An 18,272-nucleotide genomic window follows, 5' to 3' on the forward strand; every position below is an offset into this window, starting at 1 on the left:
CTCGTGTATCAGCCTTGACTGAATCTGAGACGAAAATGTTGGGCTCCCTGCCTAGTATCGAGTCGGATGTATCGGCAGTGCTAAAAAGTCTGGCCGCACTTGTCTCCGAGGCCGCCGATCGCGAGGATCGCCTGAACAATAGGTTCGATGAGCTATCCAGACAAGTATCTGAGCTGAAGGAGGAGGTAGCTTCTCTCAAAGAATCCGCCATTGCCGCGGCGAAAGCTCCTCAGCCATGCCAGCCAGGACGTACTACGAACCCTGACCGTACCCGTACTGACCCCCGCACAGCCTGCAGGCAGTGTAGCATGAGTGCGAGTACGAGCAGATCTACCAGCTACAGCAGCGCGCTGAACCAAGGTCCAGCATCCGATGCGCCCCGTACTGAAAATGATGCTCGCCCAGCAGCCAGCCCTGGCCACAATGTGGACAGCGTGAGCGAGAGTGACGCGGATGACGGTTTTCAGCAGCCACGGAGACGAAAGCGCAACAAGAGCACACAGGTGTTGCAGCCCATCTCCGACGATGCATGGAAACTAATTGCAGATGAGCCCCACAGAGCGAAGAGAGCTGTCGTATATGTTGGTAACCTCAGCAGGGAGACAACTGAAGACCGGTTACGCGAATTTGTTGATTTGCGTAGCAGGGCCGTCAACTCCGACACACCAGTAGTGCTCCACACCTGTAGCATGCATGTCAATGCTAGCGGCTGCATGTCTGCAAGAGCGTTTGTGGATGCCAGCTCCCTGCATATCCTGCTGGCTGCCAACTTCTGGCCAAGGCCACTTTATTGCAGGAGGTGGACCTTCCACACATCCGACACTCACAAGACAGTACCAGGGTCAGCTCAGCCTGGCTGCCCACCAACTGACACGCCAGAGACATCCCCATCCCTGCCCAATCCACTGCAAAGCGCAGGTAGCAACAAAAGCAGCAGCGCAGATACTGCAAGCAACAACAAAAGCAACAGCGCAGATACTGCAAGCAACAACAAAAGCAACAGCGCAGATACTGCAAGCAACAACAAAAGCAGCAGCGCAGATACTGCAAGCAAGCAACAATGAAAATCCTCCTTACAAATGCTGGTGGAATCATGTCCAAATTTGGAGAGTTTCAACACGCGCTTGTATCCTCCAAAGCTGATATCGCTGTTGTTACTGAAACCAAGATCACCGCAGAGAAATTCTCCCTTCATGAGTCAGCCATCCCAGGGTACTCCGGCCCACTCCGGCGTGACAGGACTGAACATGGTGGTGGCATAGCAATCTGGGTACGCAGCCCATTGGCGTACCATCATCTAGATCAGTATGACTCATCTGTTCACGAAGTAACTTGGCTCACAGTGCAGTCTGCCCATCATGGTAAGATAGTGCTGGGTGCTGTATACAGGCCAGGATCCGCCTCAGAGACTGATATCTCAACACTTGAGCACCTCGATGGCATCCTGGATAGCGTCAGAAAACACGGCACCCACACCATGCTGGTCGGAGACTTCAATGTCCACAACACGGCTTGGCTCGGCAGCTCTAAGACCACCCGTGCAGGGGAGTACATGGAGGAACTAAGCGCTGCCCACAGCCTCATGCAGCATGTCCAAGAACCAACCCGAGGTCTCAACACCCTGGACTTAGTGCTCTCTGACTTCACTGGTACTGTGACCACCGGTATCTCGCCGCCGATAGGAAGGTCAGACCATTGTGTTGTCCACGCTGTGCTCGCTCAAGCCCCGCTTGAAAATGAGCCCAGCACACGGAGACGTGTGTGGCGATATGGCCAAGCCGACTGGAACAGACTGCGTGCCCACTACCGTCGCATTGCCTGGGCAGCTGAGTTTCCGGAGGACCCAGAGGAAGCATGCAGCCTTGTTACTAGGCACATCGTGTCTGGGATGCTGCAGTTTATTCCCCACAAGATGCTGGAAACAAGGCCGTCCGATCCGAGCTGGTGGACACCAGAATGCACTGAGGCTCAACGTGCCAAAGAGAAAGCGTGGAAGGCCTGGCGTCACCAGGGGCCCAGCGAATGCCTGAAGCAGTCGTTCATGACAACTGTCACTCAATCTATTACAACCCAACATCGTGCACAACAAGCTGAAGAGCAGACAGTCCGAGAGCGTCTCACACGTGGTTCCATGAGAGACAAGGACTGGTGGAGGAATGTCAAGCGCGCCGCCGGTCTGGGTAGGACTACAGACGTGCCAACACTCACTGATGCTGACGGGCACGAGCACAGTACATCGAAAGCCAAGAGCGAGTGCCTTGCTAGATTCTTTGCTGAAAAATGTAGCCTTGGGGATAATGACATCGACAATGCTGAGTTACCAGCAACACCCTGCACTACCACTCCGGGCCTGCAGCGCGTCCGCTTCCGCGTCTCTGAAGTCCAACAGTGCCTGAAGCGTCTCAACACATCCAAATCCACTGGTCCAGATGAGATCCCAGGACGAGTACTCAAGGAGTGTGCAGCTGAACTAGCACATCCTCTGGCTAGATTGTTTCGCCTGTGTTTTGCAAATGGAGTCCAGCCCCAATCATGGAAAATTGCCCGTGTCGTTCCAGTGCACAAGAAAGGACCCAAATCCATGATGAAGAACTACCGGCCTATATCTCTCCTGACGATCATCTCTAAGATCATGGAAGGTATCATCAATCGGCAGCTTGTGAACCACCTGGAAACCCATCAACTCTTCTCCTCGTCCCAGTTTGGCTTCCGACGTGGACTGGGCACAAGTGACCTACTGACGGCTCTCCAGCATTCCTGGGCCACTACCCTGGCTGGCGGCGGTCTTGTGCATGCCCTGGCAGTTGATATTGCCGGGGCATTCGACAAGGTTTCCCACCCAGGTGTCCTTGCGAAGGCACAGCAATGTGGCATCCACGGCCAACTCCTGGCTTGGCTAAGGTCGTATCTCCATGACCGAAAACTGACTGTAGTTGTTGGCGGTCAGTCCTCCCCACTGTTCCCGATCAAGGCTGGAGTGCCCCAGGGTAGCCTCCTAGGTCCCACTCTTTTCCTGTTATATGTAAACGATGCAGAACAGTGTTTAGCCCCAGGCTCCAGTCTAGCTGTCTACGCGGACGATACAACACTCTATGCCCTAATCAGAAACCCAGATACCATCGCTGCTGCTTGCAATAGCCTCCAAGCATCTATTGACCGCCTGCAGACTTGGGGTGCCCAATGGAAGATAAAGTTCGAGCCATCAAAATCTCAGGCAATACTCCTTGACCGCCACAGACCATCCCTGGATGTCCCACAGCTCACATTTGATGGCATGCAGGTGCCTGAGAGCCCTCAGCTCAAGCTGCTAGGAGTGTTATTTGACAGTACTCTCTCCTTCCGGGCCCACATCCGTTCCCTTGCCGTTAGAGCCAACCAGCGACTCGGCCTGCTCCGAAAGGCATCTCGGATCCTGGACAGTGCAGGGCGCCTAACTGTGTACAAAGGATTTGTACGGCCTATAATGGAGTACGCCCCTCTCGTCTGGGCAAGTGCGGCACATTGTCACCTCCATCAGCTGGACCTGGTCCAGCGTCGAGCCATGAAGGTTATTGGCCCCTCATTGCTCCCCAGCCTGGCAATCCGAAGGCATGTTTACGGGCTGTGCTACCTGTATAAGCTGCAATGCATACCAGGTCCAGCTCTGCTTACCAACATGGTACCTCCCCCAGCAAGAGTTAACGCTGCACCCCGGACGCGCCGGCAACGCCAGTCCCTCGGTGGCCACTCTTTCCAACTCGCAACTCCTCTGCCAGCCTCCAGTCCAGAGTTCATCCGCCGCTCCTTCCCATACTTTGTCCTGGAGAGCTGGAACACACTGCCTGCCCCAATCCTCGCCGAACGCCCAACTCTCAAGAAATTGCCGACATTCAAGACCAAGGCCTACCATCACCTCCGCCAGACCAATTGGCTATGGGCCACTGAAGTCCACCAGCACTGAGAATAACCGGTTGTCTCTATTATTATCATTTTCTGTCTCTCTCTCTCTCTCTCTCTCTCTCTCTCTCTCTCTCTCTCTCTCTCTCTCTCTCTCTCTCTCTCTCTCTCTCTCTCTCTCTCTCTCTCTCTCTCTCTCTCTCTCTCTCTCTCTCACTCTTCCTCTCCTGGGAAGCTCCTCATGCTCATTCTCCCTTTCTCTGTCCATTTCCCCTTCCTGATGCGTAGACCAACTGTTGAACCCGAGACCACTAGGTCGGGGGAGGTTGACCTACCTCATCGGCACGCATGCCACGCTCCTCTGTGTTGTCAAAGTTCGCTTGTCCACTTTTGTCTACCTCCCCTTTTATGTTGCTGGCCAGTGCTTTGTAGTAAAAAAAAAAAAAAAAAAAAAAAAAATAGACCCTTTGCACAATAACGGTCACGTGATCCGAGACGGGGCATCCTCTTCGATTTTTGTGCAGAGTATCAGTTGTTGAGCATGGTGGAACACTGTATTTTTCCATTTTGGAGATGGAGGAGAGAGTGTCGAGTGGTTTGCCATCGATGGCTGTGGAACCCGTGGACGAACTGTCAAATGAAGAATGGTCTGTGAAGGAACTGAACAGTTTTCTGCGGAACGAGGGTGCGTATCTGTCTGTAAAAAGAAGGAGTTGTTGGAGAGGTAAGTTTTCCGCATTCAGTGGATATTTCGGATTACTGTAGATTGAAATTTATTTTTCTTTTCTCTACCTTCTCTCCCCTGTCGATGTAGAGAACACTTCTCTATGCAGAACCCTGATGCTCCTAGAACTAAGAAGGGCACCACTTCCTCGAGTGTACCTTCATCATGCCCAACATTTCATGCGTCCCAGTGGATGAGTGATGAACCTCTGTTTCCCAGAGTGAGTGCCACAGCATGCTTGCTTGTCTCCAACGCAGGGGCAAGTGACCGACGACAGTGAAGAGGGAGCTGACGGAGTAGTACAAGTGAGCAGGCCCGTGGATAGTGTCCATGAGTTTTACTTTGGTGGCTATGTGCATAATGTGAAAGTCTGTCATATCGTGCACACAGCCACAGCTCGAACTCAGATGACTTTCTCCGCACACCTGAACGATGAGGCTGTGTCTCTCTCCACTTCAACATCAACAGCTCGAGCAGCGCCAGCAAGCAGTCGATCTTCCAATAGCGAAGACAGGGATGGGTCATGCCTTTTTCTCAAGCTCCAGAGTCTCTTGGCAGGGCGTTCCATATCTTCGCAAAAGCAAGGTCGGATGAAAGTCGTCATGGATAAAGTGTTCCGAGCACAACACTAGGAACGATATCGCAGCACTGCGGCCCTCTTCTCGCCAGATAGCCAGGATTCCAGAGTGTGGAAAGCCAGCATCACCAGGGAACGCATGGAAAGACAAGTGGGTTCCTTAGACTAACGTTAGGGATGACGGTTGCTGCAAACAAGAACCCAACAGTGGTCCTTGGAAAGCGTCTCGGAACTTCTTCCTTCACGGCTTCAGAACTAAAAAAACTTCAAATGAAAAAAGGCTGCGGAGTACATACATGAACATCGCGTCGGGACCGTGAAAACACAGCCTGTCACAGGAAACTTGATCACGTCCTGCAGCAAACCACGCATGCTGGTTGCATGCCAAGTGTGCAGCGCGTGCACAGCATGCCCCGTCTCGACCCCTCTCGCTTATTGTGCAAAGGGTCTATTGCCTCAATATTTTCTCACCTTTAGGGCAATGAAGTAAATTCTTTCCTCATGACTAACCTTGACAGACTAAGTTGCCCTGTCCCAGCGATCTACAATACTTATATTGCACATTTGTGAAATATTGGACGAATCCAGATAAACGAAATGACTTACATTCGAAATTAATTATATTTCCAAAGTTTTCCTTCACAAATAGTCCCAATTTGTTCTCACCTTTAGGGCAATGAAATAATTTTTTTCCTCATGACTAACTTTGACAGACTAAGTGGCCCTGTCCCAGTGATCTACAATACTCATATTGCACATTTGTGAAATATTGGACGAATCCAGATAAACGAAATGACTTACATTCGAAATTGCATTTTCCAAAGTTTTCCTTCACAAATAGTCCCAATTTGTTCTCACCTTTAGGACAATGAAGTCAATTTTTCTTCAGGACTAACATTGGCTAACAAAATGGCGCTGTCCCAGGGATCTACAATACTTATAATTATTACACATGTGAAATATTGGGAGTCAGAGTGAGGAAATGGCCTAAATTGAAGCTTGAACTGTTCTGCCATGTTTTATGCAGTAAACGCAGGGCTGAGAGCCCGCAAGAGCCATCCCGTAAGATCTTGTGCGCCACCAACCAAACCTTCGGTGAATGTTCACAAGGTTAGAAGCTCGCACAGATAACACACATTGGATGCTAATACAATGCACTCAGGAATGTGTGCAAATACAACAGAATTAATTCCGAATAAAGTCAACAATAGCTGCCTCAACACAGTGCTAACAACCTTCCGCGTTTTCCATATTCGAGTGGAACGAAAACGCAGTGGAGAGTCCTTAGAAAAAACTAAAAAAATATCATCATATCGCTGCACGAGATCATCCTTATAAGTTATAACGTCAGCTGATCGTACTGTGGTGGATTCATACGGCGGTAAATACACACCTGTCCACACACGCTCTCTAAACTGAAAAAGTTACTCTGGCACAGAGCTCTCCTTCCCACCACCACCATCATCAGTTCGCATCTGGCGCCTAGTCGATGCAGGGTGAGTGGTGTCCGATATAGCATGCTGGTACATCAGGTAGCGCATGGTTGATTAATACGGTGGTAAATACACACCTGGCAATATGGCGGTAAATACACGCCTGCCCAGACACGCTCTCTAAACTGCAAAGTTATTCTTGCACAGAGCTCTCCTTCTCATCACCACCACCACCACTACCACCACCATCAGTTCGCGCCTGGCGCCTAGTCGATGCATGGTTAGCGGTATCCGACATAGCAGGCTGGCACATCAGGTAACGCATGGCACATAGAAGATGGCAACGACATAGCTTGATTGCGACGTACATTTCGTTCTCTCGGTTGTGCTGTAGCCTTAAAAAGGAAATAAGACAATGCATGCACATGACACAGACAAGTAATTACTGTTACAAATACTGCATACTGCTTGATAGCAGAGAAAGAAAGTCAGTGGTCACACAAGTTTTTGGTCGTCCCTGAAACGAAGATCGTTCCAGGGGGGGGGGGGGGGGGGGGAGCTAAAATCTCTGTTGACTGACGCTATGCATACACATGTATATGCATGCGATTTTCGTCATCCATTCATTTCGGAGGGTGGAGAGGGGGTCCGAGTACGAAATGAATGATGTTTTTTTCAGGGATGACTAAACACTTTTGCGATGACCCCTTATTGCATCAATTTATCGTCTGAACTGCGCAATTGAGTCCCACTTTTATTATTTTGGGTCCAGATTTCAAGACTCGTGAAGTTCGAGGCGAAAAGCAGGCCGATGAAGGGATGCCAGTAATTCAGTCTAGTCCGGTGTCATGGAGAGGGACCGATGAACCGGCAACAAGAGAATTCAATACGCATGCTACTCTTCAGTTCATTGCTGGGGAAGACTACTCAAGGCCACGTCACTCCGGCAATTCAATGTACAAATCAGCAGCAACACTTGCAAACGTATTCCTACCAGCTGACCAGCAAGTTACCAGCCATCAGCTCTTCAAATAATTCCAACTTAAAGGGGAAGTTAAGGCAAAAATTAAAATTTCACCAGTTGTAGTCTTCGGGGTGCTGAGTCGAACGGTCGTGGTCCGAGGAAGCTGAGACGCTCCCTTCCTACTTGAATCCCAATCGAACTCGCGCACTTCCACCGAAACTGGGTGACTGCGCCCTACTAGATGGGGATTTGTATGCAAAATGTCACTAAAAGCGCCATTTCGTTCTTATAAAAGCACGGATGACCGCGATTGGCCCATATGTTGTAGTCTTTTGGACGCTGCGTCGACTGGTTTTGGTCCGAAAAGGCTGCGATGCAGCGTTCCTCCTTTATTCCCAATCGAACATGGTTGAACAAGCGGTCACGTGCTCCTGCGTACGCCAGTCACCTGGTCACCGTGCCTGCAGGGTACAACTTACTAGCCTGTTTGACCTTTTTTGGGTTCAGTCCTGTCACTCGAGTTGAACCTTGGTGTGAAAGTTGTCGCCTGCTGGCGTGGTGACCAGGTGATTTGGGCACCCAGGAGCACGTGACTGCTTGTTCAACCATGTTCGATTGGGAATAAAGGCAGAACGCTGCATCGCAGCCTTTTCGGACCAAAACCAGTCGAATCAGCGTCCAAAAGACTACAACATATTGGCCAATCGCGGTCATCCGTGCTTTTATAAGAACGAAATGGCGCTTTTAGTGACATTTTGCATACAAATCCCCATCTAGTAGGGCGCAGTCACCCAGTTTCGGTGGAAGTGCGCGAGTTCGATTGGGATTCAAGTAGGAAGGGAGCGTCTCAGCTTTCTCGGACCAAGACCATTCGACTCAGCACCCCGAAGACTACAACTGGTGAAATTTTAATTTTTGCCTTAACTTCCCCTTTAACAAAGAGAGGAGATGGACAGATCGGAAAGTATCGTGGCAAGCTCAGGACAACACACTTCCGGCCCTATGTAAAAACAGTGGAAAGTGCGTGCCATGGTATATTTTCGGAAGCATCTCAAGAACCAGCTAATGTGGACTGGGAGTCCATTTGCATCGTCCGATCAGCTGCTACAAGTGCCGTGAGCCAATGGCAAACACGTTTGACAGAGACTACTACCTCTATTGAATGCAACTTTGGCATGGCAGAGATCTACTAGCACGTTATCTTATCTATCAATAGAGTTGTATCCTCGTATGCCTATGTGAAGTGTGAGGTCGTACTGTACTGCAGACGCGTCCTCGACCCTGGTTGGAAATGTACGCAACAGTTCCCACCCGCTTGACCAGAGAGCGCACACACCCTAGGGTTTTGATGGGTTTGTACGACTCCCAGCTCTTGACTTTTGTTGGGTGTACGAGACGCACGCACAGTTTTCGTAGGGTGAGTACTTTTTCATGTAGTACTGAATGCGGCAAGCAGGACTCGCCCATCCGCCCCTCCCCAAATGGATCTACTCGAATGGTTGCGGAGGTAGGGGTGCTCTGGCGGGATTTTACGACATGCACAAGCGCGCACACAATATACACACGCACGCACACATATACACATGGACGCACGCTATGTCGCACGTCTAGGGCATGGCTTCGTGAATACAAGTAATAATTTAATGTTATAATTTATAGTATCCAAATGCTAGAGCAGCTTTACAAAACCTACCGTTCAATACTGGATCAATTCATCTTGTGACAGCTTCCTTGCAACACCCATGACTTGACCCCACTTCGTCTTGACGTCAGGAAATCGTTCACACCGGAGTTGGGACACGACTCATTGAAATCCAGGCTTATCTGCTGCTGGGAGCAGGACAGAGCTGATGGACGTCAGCAGCGGCTGTAGAACAACCATAAACGAGTCTTCTTTCTCCGCAGTCAGGCGGGACAGCAGCTTTGCAACGCAAGCTTCTTGCCTTCTGTGGGTCTTTAGCGGCTGGGATTCGGAACGCTCTGTAGAAACCATTGAACAAGTCCTGCACTCTATCAACCCACAAGTATTTCTTCCAATTCATGAATATTCGCAACTTTTTCTGCAGTACGTGCACCAGATCAGAAGCCGCTAAGTAGCAAGGTTGAAAGTTTCAAGACAAATTGAAAAATATAATAACATAGAAAATTAGAATTCAAACCATACCTGTGGCCCAAGCCAACACAGACTGAGCGTTCACGCGAAGAGAACGTAGATCTACGTCAGCTGAGGTTTCCTTAGGATCAGGAGGTGATTCTTGACCCGGATCTGGATCGCGATCAGCAGCACTCTCTGCCTCCATCACGATCATCAAATGCAACTAAGTAGTTCATTCTTCTTCTTCTTTTCGAGCTACGATTTCCCACGATCCTATCGATCCTGCACGAGTCCGTTCCCCAAGGAGTGCACTCCCATGGCATAAGTACGCGGAGTAGTTGGTTTATAACTCAGGGCACGCACCGGGGATATCTGAGGGAAAAGTGGGAGAAAGTGCCGCGAGTCAATCATAGTCGGCCCGGAAGGCCTCGTGTCGCCTCCCGGGTCTATACGACTCCCTGCTCCGAAGTGTAACACATCGTAGTCTCACTGTGACATATGTTTTCTAATCAAAATACCAAGAGAGAAAGTGAATATTGAGTCCGTTCCGGTTTGCAACCGGTGTCCTATTTGATACCGTCCCCTCTACACGATTTTCTCGTTAGTTGCATGCAAGAGAGACGATGCGACAGAAAGCGAAGCCCTTTGTAGTTTTCTCTCTCGCACTGGTAATGGTCTGCTGTTGGAGTTGAAATGCTATTTATACATAATCCTTGTTTCGCTCTTCTGGGTAGTGTGAAGAGGTCAACGAACAGGTAGAGCTCACTTTGATGAAGTAGGCAAGGCTGTGAGCGCTGTGGCTCAAAGCGATAGGCCCTAAATCTTACGAGATATTTCGAGTGCTATTGTTTGTTGCGAGCGCTTCGTCTTCGATGAGTCCTGCCTCTTTCCTGGCAGCTGCCCTCCTATAGGACCGACCACGAAGTGACTGTACTCATCTGCAGCCGATCAATGTTATATTGCACAAGAAGATATCGTTTTCGCCAAGCCAGTGCCCCGCCAAAGACCATCGCCGTGTCACACCGTCGGAACGAGTTCATGATGAGAAACATCATTCGCACGAGCGTGATGAAGAACTATTTCGAAAGACAACAATGTTGTCATAGTCTTTACCCCCGGGACGACAACTATGTGCACGTCCTGCAAGGGGAGAATGTCACCAGCGACATCAACGAAGACGACGGCAGTATTTCGGAAACCTGGAGTCACCGGAGGTCGTCAAGCTCCTCCGCGACCCGGTACATGTACATGTAGGTGACATGTCGACACGAGCGTGCGAAACACAGCATACACTGGCTGTAGTAATGTTGCGAGAGTTTGCGGAAGGAGTCCAAGTCGGGAAATCCATCAGCTCCAAAAGCTACCTGTAGGTGGGCGATGAGACTCCAGCTTCAGACTACAACAGTCAGGACTTGTAAATAGTTGAACTTTGTGAAGCAGCAGATCGAGAAGTTAGCTGAAATCGTAGCTGTTGCAGTATGTCGGCGCTACGTAGCTTGCATTTTTTACGGAGAGTCGATCGCCACGCGAATGTTTCTCTCCTCACCGAGAGCTATCTGGCCTCCAAACTCCGTCAGGGTCTGCCTAAGGTACCGAAGGTCCTTTGACTAGCTGCTGGCAGGACTCCATCAAATCCTTTAGCTTCAGCTCGGCGAGCAAAAGTCTCTCCTTCCTCCGCCATGAGCTGACACACGCAAACTGAATACAAAACGATGCACTTCACACGTGCTGGCTTGCACGCGTGCCCCCTTTCACGAACCCAGACAATCTTTTCGGGATTGGTCTATTACAGTGGTCCCTCTATAATCCGGCACCATTTGTGCCACGAAAATCTGCTGGATTAGGGAGGGTGCTGGATTAACAAATCTGATTTACTGCTGCAATGTGCATGAAGAGGACATTTTGGCTACTGAAAATTGTGCTGGTTTATCGAGGGTGCTGGATTATAAAGTGCCGGATTAGAGAGGGACGACTGTATACCCTAATAAATTATTATAGCACGGCATGCATGATGATAGCACATTTAATACTGTCTGTGGCAAAACATTATTTTCACAGTTTGCATCAGAGCATGGCCGGCCCTGTACCATGTCACGTGTACTGATGTCTACTCTTGATCGGAGCCAATCAGGCAACTGAATCAAGCTAACACTTCCCCATTCAACATCCGAGTGTCACCACCCTCGGTGCAGCCTGGAGGATCAAGGCGCATTGCTACATTGTTATAAAATGTGACACGTCGCTCGCATCGAAAAGGAGGCTCCATTGCTTGCTAATGATTATGTTTGTGTTGGGACTTTTATTAAAAATACATAAAAACACCAACAAACACTGAATAACATTGAGATGCAGCTTAGAGAGCGGCAGGAGGTGAATAAATCAGACACAACACATACTAGTCGTGGTCAAAGGCCGAACATTCCACACGTTTATACTTGCTAGCAAGAGTATAATAATATACTCTTGCTGCTAGTGATGCTGCCCAAATTACTATTTCGGAAAAGAAAGAGCAATTAGATCTCCAACTTGGTAACACTTTCCTATAAAATAGAATCATGGCATTCGCCTGAGCAATAACTTCTAGACATCATGTTGTTGAAAATTTCTATATAAATAGTATTGCAGCTCACAAAAACATCTATCAGTTCTGGTCTCAAGGTGATGTGGGTAAACATACAGACAAAGAAGTATTTTAAATTTCAACAAAATATGAAGTGAAATTTAAAGAAAGAGGTGACAATTCTCTTGGTTTCCCAGCCCAAACGAACGCCGCTGTCAACAGAGAAGACTTCACTGTTTGGGGCAGTGCCCATCTTCAGGAATAACTAAAGTTCAGGAATAGCTAAAGTTCAGGAATAGCTAAAGTTCAGGAATAGCTAAAGTTCATGAATGGCAGAGTCCCCATAAATATACGGGTAGCGGTAGTAGCCCTCGCTAACACCAGTCATGGCATGAAGTAATCTGGCTTCTGGTAGCAGTGAACACCGCCCGAAAGAGCAGCTAGACTCTGCTCCAAGCACACTACCTCTGTTGTTGCAGTCATGGCTTGCAAGGACACTGAGCACTGAAGCAGCACAATCCTAACATGGGTCAGGAGATGAGGTACCAATAATGTTCTCGATGGCTGAGTACGACCCAGCTAGGGCACACACTAGTCCAATGAAGATCATCTCCCCGAAGAAAGCCTTCTGGCCGAGCCCTAGCTCAGTGCCATCCTCTTTACTCAGCCAGTAGTAGAATAAGGGCGGGAACACAAAGTTGTTCATGCTGATAGTGGTGGCGCCAATCAGCGAGATGTACTTGTCGAAGTGGGGAATCCCCTCAGCCGCACCAAGGCACAGGAGCAGCACAAACGTGCGCAACAGAATGTGCTTGTAGTTGGTCTCTGCATGCACACAGAGCAAACACACTGATTGCACGGGCATTGTATGATACAGGCACAGTACAGCCCGCTGTGCTTGCCGGATCCGGCTTACCTGTACCAAGCGGAATCCTGTATTGACCGGACAAATTGCTGTGGATCGAACGTGTATCCCTGGATCAAGTGGAATCCTGTCATATCAGGACAGTTTCCGCTGAACCGATGGTGTTCGATCAGGGCAGGTTTTATGGTACTATTGGTGTGTGCAGCAGCTTGCTATAATTATCTAGAACAGCCCCCCCCCCTCCCCTTCCCCATCCTCCGTTGGGACATTCCTAGTCATTAAAACAGTACACTAATCACCGGACAAACATCATTCATACTTACTGGACGGCAATGAGATTAAATCCTCGGCATCTTGTACGACGGGCAGAATAGTGACCACTCCGTTGCACAGCGACACCACGCCGTACAGTATGGAGCAGATGATGGAGAGGACGTGGCCGGCTTCCGAGTAATGGCACTGTATGTTGAGCAGGATGTTGGCGTTGGTCACCTTGCCAAAGAGCTGCAGGCCGGCAATGGCCGTCGCCATGGCAAACACGGAGACGAACACGTAGGAGAGGATGAGCGCCTGCGACCACTTGCGCGGGTCACGCATGTCGTGCTGCAGCGTCGGAAAGATGGACATGCCGGCGTAGGTGAAGCTCAGCGTGGACGCGCCGATCCAGAACGAGCTGAACGTGACAGTGCCGGTCAGCGCCGGGAACAGTGTGGCCGGTGTGATGGCAGTGGTGGGTACTGCCGCTGCTGTTGTCACGTTCCATGCTATGCTGCTGGCTATGCTGCTGCTGGCAGTGGTGGTGGTGACTGTCGCCGGTAATGCTGACGTAATGACGGACACTGCTGCTGCCGCCGTAGTCGGGGCAACGGACGGTGCCAGCCCCCCGACTATGACAGTGACGAGGAGCATGACGGACGCCGCCAATCCCATGAGACCGCCAAGCCAGCCGACCAGCCAGGACTCCATGGGAGTACCTAGCCAAACAAACGGCATCATGGCGGCCGTGCAGAACAGAAGCCACACACGATCGGAGAAATGGTGCGGCAGCAGTATTTGAATGGTCGACGTGGCAACGAGCAGATCGACGACCGTCACGCCGAAGTTGGTCAGATTGACGGAGATGCGCACGGCCACGTCCCAGAATGGCCCGCCGGCCGCGCGACCAATGGCTGGGAATGGCCGGCGTACACGCTGCCCACTGTACCGCTCCGGCCATCTCCGCAGCATCATTATCCAGCATCGTCCCAGCAATACGGCCATGTACACCATGGTCAATGGTAGCACACTCATCAGCAGTACGCCACTGATCAGCCCTGTCTGCAGCAGTGCATATGGCAGCGGGATCGTGAACAGCACACCCGTCAAGATGAAGAAACTCGTCGATAGCACGCCGAGACCCTTGGCATCGGCTCCGTCGCTACTCGTGGCCAGAGGGTCTAGCAACGCTGACGTCTCCTGCACCGACGTGGAGGGAAGAAGTGACGCCTCACTTGCACTCATTGTACAGATTGTTCCGGACTTCTTATTGTATTGAAATTGTATGTCAAGGATTACTCAGAGGCTCTAGGCCTGCTATTCCAGCCAGAGTGCCACTCAGACAATTCTATTACAGCGGCAGTACTGAATCGAGCGTTAGTACATGACTGTATTCAAATAATTACAGACAGTGAATAAACCTAGAGTAGACGGAAGAAGGTGACTGCGGAATAGCGAACTAACGTGTTGCTTGCACTAGATCACCATGAAGAATGCTAGACGCTAGGTGGCTGCCATCGCAAGCAAACAGGTCAGCGATCGAAAAAAAACCTGCTGAGTTCGAGAGCCGAGGATCGAGGACGTCCCTTCCAGTTCCACACCGGGTGACTCATCAGGCATGCACTCCACCTTCTAATGACGAGTACCATTGGCATTACCTTCAAATAATAATATTACTATTTTAAAATAGTATCAGTGTTACAAGCACACTGCGTCACCATGGTCACATGTCCCAGCAGCTGCATGCTGCGACGTACGATGACGTAGATCATGGCAGCTGGCGCCTGGCATGGTGTACGCGACAAGAGTCAAGAGTCAAGACGAAAGAAAAATACCAGTTCTGCTATGCATATGGCCCTTCGCTTATCATAAACCATGATAACGCCGCTTATCACATATCAGGTGACCGTTTCCTAGGAATGGGCCAATCACTGCCCTTCCTAGGCGGGTGATATAGGCCGATATCACCCCTGCTGCTCCATATCACCCCTGCTGCTCCATATCACACCCGGCTGCGTACCTAGTACAGTACCCATTGGTACTCACATACTCGAATGCGTACTGTAGCTGAAACTGCATATTTAGGATTTCACTGCCGTCGCCAGCCCCCCCCCCCCCCCCCCCCCCCCAGCCCTTCTTCGGCCAGCTGGCTTGGGATTGTGGGAGGGGGTCTATGTGGAGGGGCTAGTGACAACAATGAATTCCTTACATATGCAATTCCATCTATAGTACGCATCCAAGTTGACCTACCATGAAGAATGACAAGGCCGAGGGTAAGCACAAACAGAAACTTACCATTCTTCTTCTAAAGCTTGTCCTTATCGTGTCCTCGTGAGAAAAATGGCTAGCTTTGATTTCGGCGTTTGTGAAGGTGACTTGGAAGATCAAGAGCTTTTAGAGGCTGCTGCAAATTATTTCAATTTTTTATCACCCAGCGAACTAGCCGAAGTGTCTGATTTTTCTTTATCATCAACCGCAACTGCAACTTTGTCGAATGGCGAAGTACTGGAGAAGACCACCACGGAAAAACGTGTAACATCCGAGCCAAGTATTGTAGAAGAAACGTCTCAACGATTTGTGCAAGTGTCGGAGGATGAGATCGACAGAATCCGAGAAAGCCGTGTTTCAACCAACACGAAGCGAGCCACCAACGTGTCTCGGATGTTTGGTGCACAGTCTATAAGAAAAAATGTGATCTGAAAACCATCTCAGCTACCAACCTTGCCTCAATCCTAAAGCATGCGTATGTGGAAATTAGGCAGATCAACAAGCTTTCGTACTCCAAGAACAGTTTGCTGCAATTCCGCAGTGCTATTCACCGCCAGCTACAAGACCTCAAGCGTAACATTATGGTAATAATAACTTTATTAGGATGACTCAAAGGCAAATCGCCTATCGAGGGGTTCACCGCGTTGAATGGTTGGGGTATGACAAAGCAAAGAGGCAACCATTGTGTGTGTGTGGGGGGGGGGGGGGGAGCTTCGAACTATGCACAGTGAAGGGATAATTGTATGTACATAACCAAGGAAAGGGTATACCGGACTAAGACTGGAAAAACAACCCCAAGCATCTCACCTACCTTGTCTGGTTCGTCATCACATATCACAGTGTCTCAGGGGTTCAGAAATACAAGTGCCTAACAGCTTACTTGCAGCCTAGCGAGCAAGATAAGATTGCTACAGCTCGCCTGCTCAATGCGGAGGTTGATAAAGCTCTGCAGGAGTCAACTCCGGCTGAATTGGAAGCCTTGGAAAGGCCACAAGTACCACCAGCCTCGCCAGCCTCATCGTGTGTCAGTTCGGAGAACAGCGCAAAGTTCATCTTCTCCGGAAACTTCGCAGGCGCTGTTCACATCCACGTTCATGATGTCAAAGCCTGTGAGCGCGCTAATTCTCAGATACAGTGCAGTATATTGCTTCATTTTCATCATCTTCTCTTCTATCTCTATTTCCTGGGACTCTTTTACATTGATGTCCTTTCACTTCTGCTTAGACTTCAACTAAAACAATTCGAAGCTTTGAATATTTCTGTCCCGCGAATGATGTGTCAGACGGGGGTGAATGGGTGTGGCATCGGAGAGGGTCTCCACACAATGTGATGTCCTATTCAGTTCACAGGGTCAAATCTACTACATGTACAGTAGTGGGTAGTACTACAATTGTAGTATCATGTTTATGTTTATGGACTCGATGTACACGTACATGTAGCATGTGATAAGCAGGATATGACGGTCGTACGTGTTAGGTTCGTAGGGTCATATGTGATAAGTAGAATATCACCCTCGTAGCTCGGGTGATACCGTACCCTCATATCAATCCCTTCTGCTTCGCAGTCGGGATTGATATTCGCCGGTATCACCCTCGTACTCATGAGATATTCTTTACATAAAACCCGCGTCAGAACATGTCAGATGGTGAAAAGTTGAAAACGTACCTTAGTAGATCTACGAGTACTACTAAAAGGTCGTACTCTAGTTTGTACGAAAACGTTGTACATGTGCATGAAAGTGTACGCTAAAGTTGTACCGATGACAGACTGATAATCCTTGCATAATGCTGTTCAGGGGCGTGCTCGGCCCCCCAACTAGGGGGGTGCACGGGAGCCGAGGGGAGGCCCCGGCAATTTTCTGCAATTTGTTTGCAACCTTTCTTGAATTTTAGAGCATATTTGCATACATTACAATTGCAATTACCCAGATTGAAATTTTTTGGGGGGTGCACGTGCCCCCCGTGCCCATCGCCGAGCACGCGCCTGCTGTTCCTTGCATAATGACAGCATTATACAGATAAATTGAGATAATCCTTGCATAATGACCGCATTATACAGCATATTTGCTGCATAATGACCTGTGACAGTAATTGTATCACGGAACTGCTTTCTTTTAATCTTGCATGGTTTTCGAAGCAATATTTGTACAATCATGTACATAGTCATTGTTTGACAATGGCGAGTATAGTAGTACTAGTAGGACAACTGTACAATCATGTAGTTGTCATGTTGAGTCTATGGAACTATTACCATCACACCCCAAAAAGAAGAACCCAACAATGGGGTACTGCTACTGGACCACTACCCCAGAAATTACGGTACTCTTGGTTGGTTCGTTTCAAAGTGCTATTGAAACTCCACCAGGAGAACACTCATGTGCAAAAACTGACTGTCCATGGACAAAGGCACACCATGTGGCTAGCATCACTGAATACAACACAAGAGAGAGAGAGAGAAAGAGATTGGAAGCTGTGTCGCAACTCTGAGTTTCACGTATTACTACGATCATCAGGCAACCTAACAGTAACATCACTGAATATCATCTACTGACAGAGTGCCAGTACTGTACTGTATGTAGATAGTAGATGAGGTACTATTAAAGGGCTTTGTTTGTAGAAAGTTGGTATACATGCACAAGTGGCTCAAGATTCGACA

At 49.3% G+C, this 18,272-nt stretch overlaps 1 protein-coding gene and 1 long non-coding RNA gene across 2 annotated transcripts; both read right to left on the reverse strand.

Annotated features, from left to right (window-relative positions):
• Nucleotides 1-6,245: 6,245 nt before the first annotated feature.
• LOC135815370 (uncharacterized) lies at nucleotides 6,246-10,129 on the reverse strand. The gene is made up of 3 exons (XR_010553285.1): nucleotides 9,739-10,129; nucleotides 9,268-9,554; nucleotides 6,246-7,005 (listed from the first exon to the last, which is right to left on the reverse strand). It is a non-coding gene; the product is annotated as an uncharacterized LOC135815370 (long non-coding RNA).
• A 1,769-nt stretch (nucleotides 10,130-11,898) lies between these two features.
• LOC135815371 (uncharacterized) lies at nucleotides 11,899-14,964 on the reverse strand. The gene is made up of 2 exons (XM_065328657.1): nucleotides 13,418-14,964; nucleotides 11,899-13,054 (listed from the first exon to the last, which is right to left on the reverse strand). The coding sequence occupies exons 1-2, from the start codon at nucleotides 14,592-14,594 to the stop codon at nucleotides 12,750-12,752; spliced, it is 1,482 nt and encodes a 493-aa protein (XP_065184729.1). The 5' UTR covers nucleotides 14,595-14,964; the 3' UTR covers nucleotides 11,899-12,749.
• Nucleotides 14,965-18,272: the final 3,308 nt, after the last annotated feature.

The sequence above is a fragment of the Sycon ciliatum genome, chromosome 4 (genome assembly GCF_964019385.1).
Source record: "Sycon ciliatum chromosome 4, ocSycCili1.1, whole genome shotgun sequence".
Lineage (NCBI taxonomy): Eukaryota > Metazoa > Porifera > Calcarea > Leucosolenida > Sycettidae > Sycon > Sycon ciliatum.